This window comes from Littorina saxatilis, linkage group LG4 (assembly GCF_037325665.1).
Source record: "Littorina saxatilis isolate snail1 linkage group LG4, US_GU_Lsax_2.0, whole genome shotgun sequence".
In the NCBI taxonomy this organism is placed as follows: domain Eukaryota; kingdom Metazoa; phylum Mollusca; class Gastropoda; order Littorinimorpha; family Littorinidae; genus Littorina; species Littorina saxatilis.
In genome coordinates, this window is record NC_090248.1 from 33,386,823 (window position 1) to 33,395,293 (window position 8,471).

An 8,471-nucleotide genomic window follows, 5' to 3' on the forward strand; every position below is an offset into this window, starting at 1 on the left:
TTAAGTTATTGAGACATCCCAGTGCACTAAGGGATTTATAGAGCAAATCGAGAAAATTCATTATTGAACGAAGCGCATAGCGCTGAGTTCAATAATTATTTTCGAGATTTGCTCTATAAATCCCTTAGTGCACTGGGATTGTTTCAATAACGATATTGTCAGTACCGCCATAGAAAAAAGAAGATTCCAAAGGCACATTTTGCGACGCGCATTTGAATAGGCATAACTGTGTGGTCAGGTCGTGTACACTGAGTAAAGATCTACTTTTGTGTGGGGTGTCTCAAGTGTGTCGTGCTTTCGTCACACGCATTTTAATTTCTGTTGGTAAATTCCAGTGTAGCGTTCATCTGAACAGTGATGATCTTTCAGAGAGACCTCATTTGAACTCGGAGAAAGGACTTTGCTCTTCATTATTTGCGATTCAAACCTCCAGTTGAGCTTCGACGGATTGACTGTGCGGAGTGACTCCCCTTGAAATGACTCGAAGCGGGACTCGACTGTTCGCACATTTTCAAAACAAATGTGGCATATTTCTCGTGTTGTATCTTCACTCATCGGGGAGTCTGATACTAAATATGAACGGTAAGAATGCTCTGAACCCTACACGTATTATATCCCCATCGTTTTTTCGTTCACATTTGCCCAACATGTTAATTTGCTGAGCGGGGTTTATGTCGTCTGCTAGGGCAATCAAACCACTGCATGCAGTCTACACTGAGTCTGCATGCACGAGGCAGGCTGGTCTTATATATGGTAAGAACGTTCTGAACCCTACACGTTTTCGATTACGATTGTTCTTGCCTTGAAATAATAATTCGGAAACCATTCATTTACTGAACTGATGCAGTCGTATTTCAGTGTAGTCAGTGCAACGTATGACAGAGTCGATCGAGTCAGTCTTCCAAACTGGTCTAGCTGGTACGTTATCGGAATAACACTTGTGTTTTCTGCTAGCGGGTGGGAATTTTATACTAACTCATCATTTGGTAATGTGGATGATAAGGTACATGCCACTAACACGGCATATGAGAAGAATCTATGCAAGTCGGCGAAAATTAGATGAAACACAGCGGCTTTTATTTTTAGATCAGTGGCAGCCGCACTGTGGCACAGGCACATGCAATCTGTCAGAAAAAAACCCACTTCTGCTTTAATTGAGAAGCAGGGAATTTATGGTCATTTGGTATTGTGGAGAATATAAGCTACATGTCAGTAATTAATTCTGAGGATGAGAGCACAGTCTTGCTTAGGCAAAGGGCGCAAGAATACGCTCTGTGGAAAAGTTAGCGCACTCCAAGAGTGCGCTAACAGTTTTAGCGCATCGCCATTAGCCAATCAACTGGTTCACATCAGTCATGTGACACCAGTACTTACTGACAATTATTATTATTACTTCCCGGACTGTGGATTTTTAAGGTTAATAGAGGAACTTCGCTACTGCCTCACAGAGTAGTAGCTTCAATTATCAAGGGAAAAGGCATGTTCATCTATCTTTCATTTTGTACGCGATTTTGTGCAGATTATTGCACCGCAAAAGGCGCCAGTCGTTTGTTTGTTTGTTTGTTTGTTTGTTTGCTTAACGCCCAGCCGACCACGAAGGGCCATATCAGGGCGGTGCTGCTTTGACATATAACGTGCGCCTCACACAAGACAGAAGTCGCAGCACAGGCTTCGTCTCACTCAGTCACATTATTCTGACACCGGACCAACCAGTCCTAGTACTAAGCCCATAATGCCAGACGCCAGGCGGAGCAGCCACTAGATTGTCAATTTAAAAGTCTTAGGTATGACCCAGCCGGGGTTCGAACCCACGACCTCCCGATCACGGGGCGGACGCCTTACCACTATGCCAACCGTGCCGGTCGCCAGTCGTTCGCTGTACGTATAAACACAATGTCACTAACTGTCTAGAGAGCGTGGCACCGCAGCTGGCAGCGATCGCGCAAAAAAGGCGCGAGTGACAAATCTTAGCTTACTACTACGACTACTACTACTTTTCCTTTGTATGTAGGCCTATGCACAAGATCACCGTAGTATTTCTACTGTATTTAAAGATACAACACCTTTATGCAGCCATTTTTGGATAGTTTTCACACGAACTCTACCTTAAAAAAAAGTTCGAAGGGCATTCGCGGTACTGTATTTAGAAACACCTGCAAAAAATCGCTCGAAAAAGCCCCGTGGCAATGCTAAATACTTAAAATGAATTTTAATCAGCAAGCAGTTTTCTTCTTCCACTTTCTTTACTTTATTTGGTGTTTAACGTCGTTTTCAACCATTCAAGGTTATATCGCGACGGGCTTCTTTCACTCTCATGTGTCAGAAGTTCCGACTTCCGTTTGTTATCATACTTTATTTAGTCCTGATAGCTACCCATTCTACAAAACCGATTAAAACCGCTGGATTTAGGAACCTGTTATTAATTAAGCAAACGCACGCACATTCCATGCCGCACGAGGCTATTACGCATCACCTAAAGTAACACAGTCATTGTACATTGGATAATATACACGGTTTCAAAAGACTACCGAATACAACATTTATTTTTGAATAATAGAACGCCCAAACAGTCACCCTTAGGCATTCCTCGTGTGTTTTGTCACCAATTTAACCTTCAAACCGAACTCTGTTGCTCATTTGGTCGATTTCAAATATGTATGCAACAGCGCGTCTTCTCAGGGGAAACAGGTAGGACGAAAATCAAAGGTGGTGGAAGGAAACACTCAAAAACAGCCGTTTCTATTTTGAACAGCCAATCACTCAAACACTTATTTTAAGGAGTTCCTGGTGTGTCGACACTTGGTTACACCCCTCAAACCGAACTGTATCGCTCCTGGTACTATTCAGTCCTGTTTACCAGTACGATTTGGGCGTATTTTGTGACACACGCACAAAATACGCCTAAGAAAAAGTCTAGAATACGTTTTCCGGTGTTGGTGTGCTGATTACGGAATGGTACAACTGATACCGGTTTCGGTCGAAGGGAGATAACCATGACAGCGAGTCTTCAGCAGTGGAAACCTTGTTCAGTTGTTGACACGTGCGATCGTCTGGACAATCGTGGCAAAATGAAGCGGAAAAATGTGCCAGTTTCGGATGACTGTACCAAGTCTAAACAGCAGAAGCAGCAGATTTTCTTGGAGAAATATAAGAAAGAGCCAGGAATTGTGGAGTGTACTATGGGAAAAAGTCATACACACTGCAAGTATTGTAAATCAGATTTCTCCGTTGCCCATGCTGGGAAATATGACATCGAACGACACTGCAGTTCTAAAACTCACCTGGACAAGGTTGCTGCAAAGAAATCCGCTGAAATCTGCCAAGTAATTATGAAGTTTATTCCCACAAAGCAAATCCTGCCAGAAAAAAAAGGCTATAGTCCGCGCTGAAGCAATGTTTTCTGAGATGATTGTAAAAATGAACTTGCCACTCTCAACCGCAGATGTTATTTCACGAACTTCATCTTTTCATTATCAATCTGTTTGGAAGACACTGGTTATAATGCTATAAACTAACAGGTAGATAAAATTGTTTTATTCCTGTTGTATTGGAAGGAGTTAAATTCTGAAGGTGTTCACAAGACATGCTATTCTTACACAAACACGTTTGCACCCACGCGTACATTTTCCCTACCCCATATGGCTTTGCTTGCAAAGTACACCAACTTTTTGAAAAATACACTCAACTTTTTGGGAAAGTACTCTTGCCTCGGGTTTAGGGTAAACAGGTCTGCACTATCGGAGACAATTTGTTGGTCAGTTATATCCCTTAACATCTATTTGGATCATTTTATAGGAGGAGACAAAGTTACAGTTACAGGTCAGTTACATACCTTTCAGGGTTTGTGAGCTGATGGGGAGTTTACCGATTTGTTCTTTCCAACAGGCGGAGCTATTTCTGTGATCGCGTCGGCCTTGACAGTTATGCTGGTCGCCTCTTCCGGGCGCCTCTTCTCGCTTCACTGACTTGCCTGACGTCATATCCCCCAACTCTACCGAGTTGGACCCTCGACTTGAGCATCGCCCTTGGACATCGAGATTGAACTTTTTGTGTGTTTTAGTGGTTTTGTTTTTGCTCTCTTTTTACTTTTACTATTGACAATTACCAGTAAAACTAGAAACAACAACTTCTTATAAACACAATTTTAAGTCTTTAACACAAGAAAAAATCACTGAAAGAACAAAATAAACGAAAACGGCAGAGCGCACATATAGACAGACAACGTCCCACAAGCCCACACACAAACACACACACACACACACACGCACACACGCATACACACACACACACACACACACACACACACACACACACACATATACCTAAAGTGTGGATGGTTACCTAAGAGGCGGCACTGGGTGTAGTGCCTTTCTAGTGCACTTGCACTACAACAGCACTGGGTGCAGTACTCGCTCCGGCATCGAAGAATTTTGCACTAAAAAATTCAAAAAATTTGACCTATTTCGTCGCCTATAGAGGACGGAAAGAATGTCATTTTGAACATTGTTATGACATTCTTTCCGTCAAAAAAGTCAATTTAACGGTGTTAAATGAAGCGACCATCCACACAATTAGGTTGCCATCCAGAGTTTAGGTTGCCATCCACGTGTGGATGGTTGCCTTATGGTGATTTAGGCAACCAAACCTGTGGAAACGGGGGTACACACACACACACACACACACACACACACACACACACACACACTAAACGCGCTTGCCGCGAATTACTTGACATCAATGCAGCATTCCTGTATGTGTCTTGTATGATTATTACATAATGCTCTATACAGCATGACTTCCCTTCTTTGTCTCTGTTAATCTAGGGAGAAAATATCCAGCGATATTTCTCCGTAGGCCTAAAGTTCGGCCATGACCTAGGCAAAATAACTTGCGCAGCCGCAGAAACAAGAAAATGGAAATCTTATGAAGCCGTCATCAACACGAACACAATGATTGCAGAAGCAAACTCTGTACCTACACGACCGAGACACAAGACTGATTATTTCACAGCTGCAAAGGGTAAGCTTACTCACGTCAGGTCTTCACTGACAAGCTAGGAACAGACGGAAAATTCCAAACAAAAGTAAATGACGTCAAAGTCTCTTTCGCTTTGCGTGTAACTTTGTCATGACGTCTTTTTGTGACGACAGTATACGCGACAATTTGTTCGCTTCCGGTGTCATTTTAGACTGAAAAGCAACTCAAAAGAAGGAGCCAAGCCTGTGTCTTGAAACAGCTGAAACACTCTTTTGGATTGCCGTTTCAATGTTAACCAAAATGTTAAAGAAAAAAACAAGGTTCAGTTGCGAACTGACAGCAGATTGAGCATTTATTCCTGTTGATGAAGGTACGATTGAAGCTTTAATTCTCTCCGTCAACCAACAAGACTAGATTTGTAGCAGACTAAAAACAAAGTGTGCGTTTTTCCTGTCTTGTGAAGGCGATTATGTCGTTATAAGTTATCTGTACGTTGTAATGACATTTCAAAACAAAATTTAGCTTTGATACGTCACGGGATAATAAGCTTAGTACGTTTTCATCCATGGAATTGTTTTTTTCGTCTCGGCAGGGTGAATGAATTCATGATGTCTTTTCCGGAACTGGACAAAACTGGCCTTGCCAAGACTGAAGCAAAATATAGTTCTACAACTTCTAGGCTTGGGTTGATTGCCCATGGTGAATTTCCAATGATTTGTTTCCACATCCCATGACAAATTCTCTTTACTTTGGTCATGCCATATATACGTTACAGCTCCGTCCATCCATGGTATCGCGTGATATTTTGTCTCGACGGGGTGAAAGAATATAATGACGTCACTCTCGGCAGAGCCTCGAGTGACGTCATCATATTCATTGACCCAGTCTCGACAAAATATCAGGCGATACCATGGATGGACGGAGCTGTAACTTAAATACATATTATGCCTTTATGATCATTAGGCTATCTCTCTCTCCCTCTCTCTCTCATTAAGAGGGTTATATGTCTTTCTTTCCTATGATCTCCAATTTCAGTTCTTCGCACTTGCTATTTCTATGGTTACAACTGTTTCAATCTACAGTGAGTGAACAAAAGCCATTACAGTTCAAATAATAGCTATAGTCCCCATTTTGAATTTCGTAGGTTTCGCCTTACACTGTGGCAAATTGAGCATCGTGTAAGCAGCCTCAACATGTCTTCGTTAACTTTTCTATCAGTGTCGGTTTGTGTTCGGGTAACCGTTTTTGTCGCTGGTCACCTTCCATGATTTCTTATGTCAATGGGTTTTTTTTCTCCAGGAAACTATGGTCTCTTCATCCCTTTTCACGCCTTTCCTTGACCCCCCCCCCCCCCCCGAACCCCCGCTTCCAATTCCCGCTTCCCCCATCACCCCCACCCCCCCCCCCCCCCCCCCCCGAACCCCGTTTCTTCTGTTGTTCATGTCCCTTTCGACCAGTCGACGTGTGATCCACGTACTCTTGTGGTGGTGAAATATAACGGTCAACCCGAACAAAAACCGACTTTATCCGAAACTTTGCAGTCGTGTACGTGACAGTTTGAAGTGTTAACTCAAATACACCAATTATTCCTCTACTGAATCATCTTACTGTTGTAACATGTGATTTCCCACTCGTGATAAAAAAATCAATTTCAAATTTACACAACAATGCATTATGGATCGTGTACTTTCTCACACATGTTTGATAACTTTTAAAGCCTTTAAGAGAGTTTTTTGGTTTTTTTTCGACATAAGGCAAAAGAAAGTGTTATATTTCAAAGACACTGCAATGTCGAGAATTGTACTGTCAGTGATTATTCTGGGGGCTTGTGTAATACACATAATAAAAAAGATACATAAAAAAGAACACGTAACAGCACCAACAACAAGAAGAGAAACAACATTCAGTGGTGACTGCATGTTTGACATGACCATGACCCCACCTGACCATTTGAATAATCTTGGCGATCAGCTGAGAAATTAGATGTCGAAAAACTATTGAAAAGCAAAACACAAAGAGAAATCAACACTTACAAGATCTTTAAATGTCAAATCAGCTTTTTGGCAAGCGCCTTGAGTTTTCGACACACGCAGGCGACTGCATGACCATTTTGATGATGATTTTCTTTTACATGTGTGGTAGAGTCCGTGTCACAGTGACATCAACTTTCCTCTTTGCTTTCCTCATCCTAAGTGAGGACTCCAACTCTTAATGCGTGGTTTCATAATAATCCGTCCATTAATGTAGCCTACTCCACTTTGCTCGTGTGTAGGTTTGTTTTTCTTATATTTTCTACTAGCTTCCTTGTTTTGTTTTGCTTTTAGCTTAATTGAATTAAAAAAAATGAAACCGTTTTTTTGAGTGAGTTGTGTGTTGTACATAGCACTAAGCAAAACACAGAACTGTCAGCTCTCTGTCTTTCATCGCCAGCATCTCCGTTACCTATGACACCGATGTTGTGACACTGAGGGGATGGAGCAAGAGACAGATAGAGAGAGGGGTTAAGGGATAGGAGAGGAGAGAAATGGAGAGAGGTTATGTGTGTGTGGCAAGTGTGTGTGTGTGTGTGTTAGTGTGGGGGGGGGGGGAGAAGAAGACACTTTAAGGAGAGAGAAAAAGAGAGAGTACAGAGAAGCCGGAGAGGGGAGGGGGGGGGGGGCAGAACGCTGTTCTTATTGGCAGTCAAAGATGTATAATCTTTAATAATCTGTAATTACCGTTCAGCAGGAATATGCCCCCTGGCTGTTGCGAGGCCCGAACACACACGCACACACGCACGTACGTACTCACATGCGCTCGCGCACATTTTTACAATAAAACAACCAATCTCTTTTTGAATTATAAAGGTTGTCACACAATTAAAAATCTTATTACCCCCAAAACAACAATAAAGATACTGATATAGAATGGTAATTCAGCTGACAGTGACGCACGGGAGGGTACTATTGCTGCTTACAACATGTATAGTAAGCAAGTGTCTACTAAATTTACACCAGTACCATGCACGACATGTTAAAAACAAAAACAAATATAAGCCATTGCAATTGATACCGTTGAATTCTACATAAATAATGAGATTATTTTCTCAGGTGAGGAGTGAACAACAGTGCACAAATGTCGTAAATTACAGAAACGACTTCTGTCAAAAACAAGAAATAATAGATGAGTCAAACGGTGTGTGTGTGTGTGTCTCTGTGTGTGTGTCTGTATGTGTGTGTGTGTGTGTGTGTGTGTGTGTGTACGTGCGCGCACATGTGTGTATGTGTTCTGTGTGTGTGCCTGTTTAGAACTAATCATTCATATGACAATGAAAAGACAAAGAAACACACATACAAGCAAACAGCAAGTAAACAAATGCAATTTGGCCTTCCAAGAACATGAAGGCAAGAACAACACTTTGTTTCTATAAATTGCTTCCTGAAAGATGTCTGTGTGAAATATACATTTGTGTAACATCACTCAATCTATTCAGCTGTCAGCAATGCACAATGAAT

At 41.9% G+C, this 8,471-nt stretch overlaps 1 protein-coding gene across 1 annotated transcript in view; it reads left to right on the forward strand.

The window, feature by feature from the left end:
• LOC138964544 (delta-like protein D) overlaps nucleotides 1-4,126 on the forward strand; it is a 103,699-nt gene extending 99,573 nt beyond the window's left edge. The window contains exon 5 of the mRNA XM_070336527.1: nucleotides 3,886-4,126. Within this exon, the coding sequence (XP_070192628.1) occupies nucleotides 3,886-3,965 (80 nt within the window). The 3' untranslated portion in view covers nucleotides 3,966-4,126. The remainder of the gene's footprint in view (nucleotides 1-3,885) is intronic.
• The last annotated feature ends 4,345 nt before the right edge of the window (nucleotides 4,127-8,471 follow it).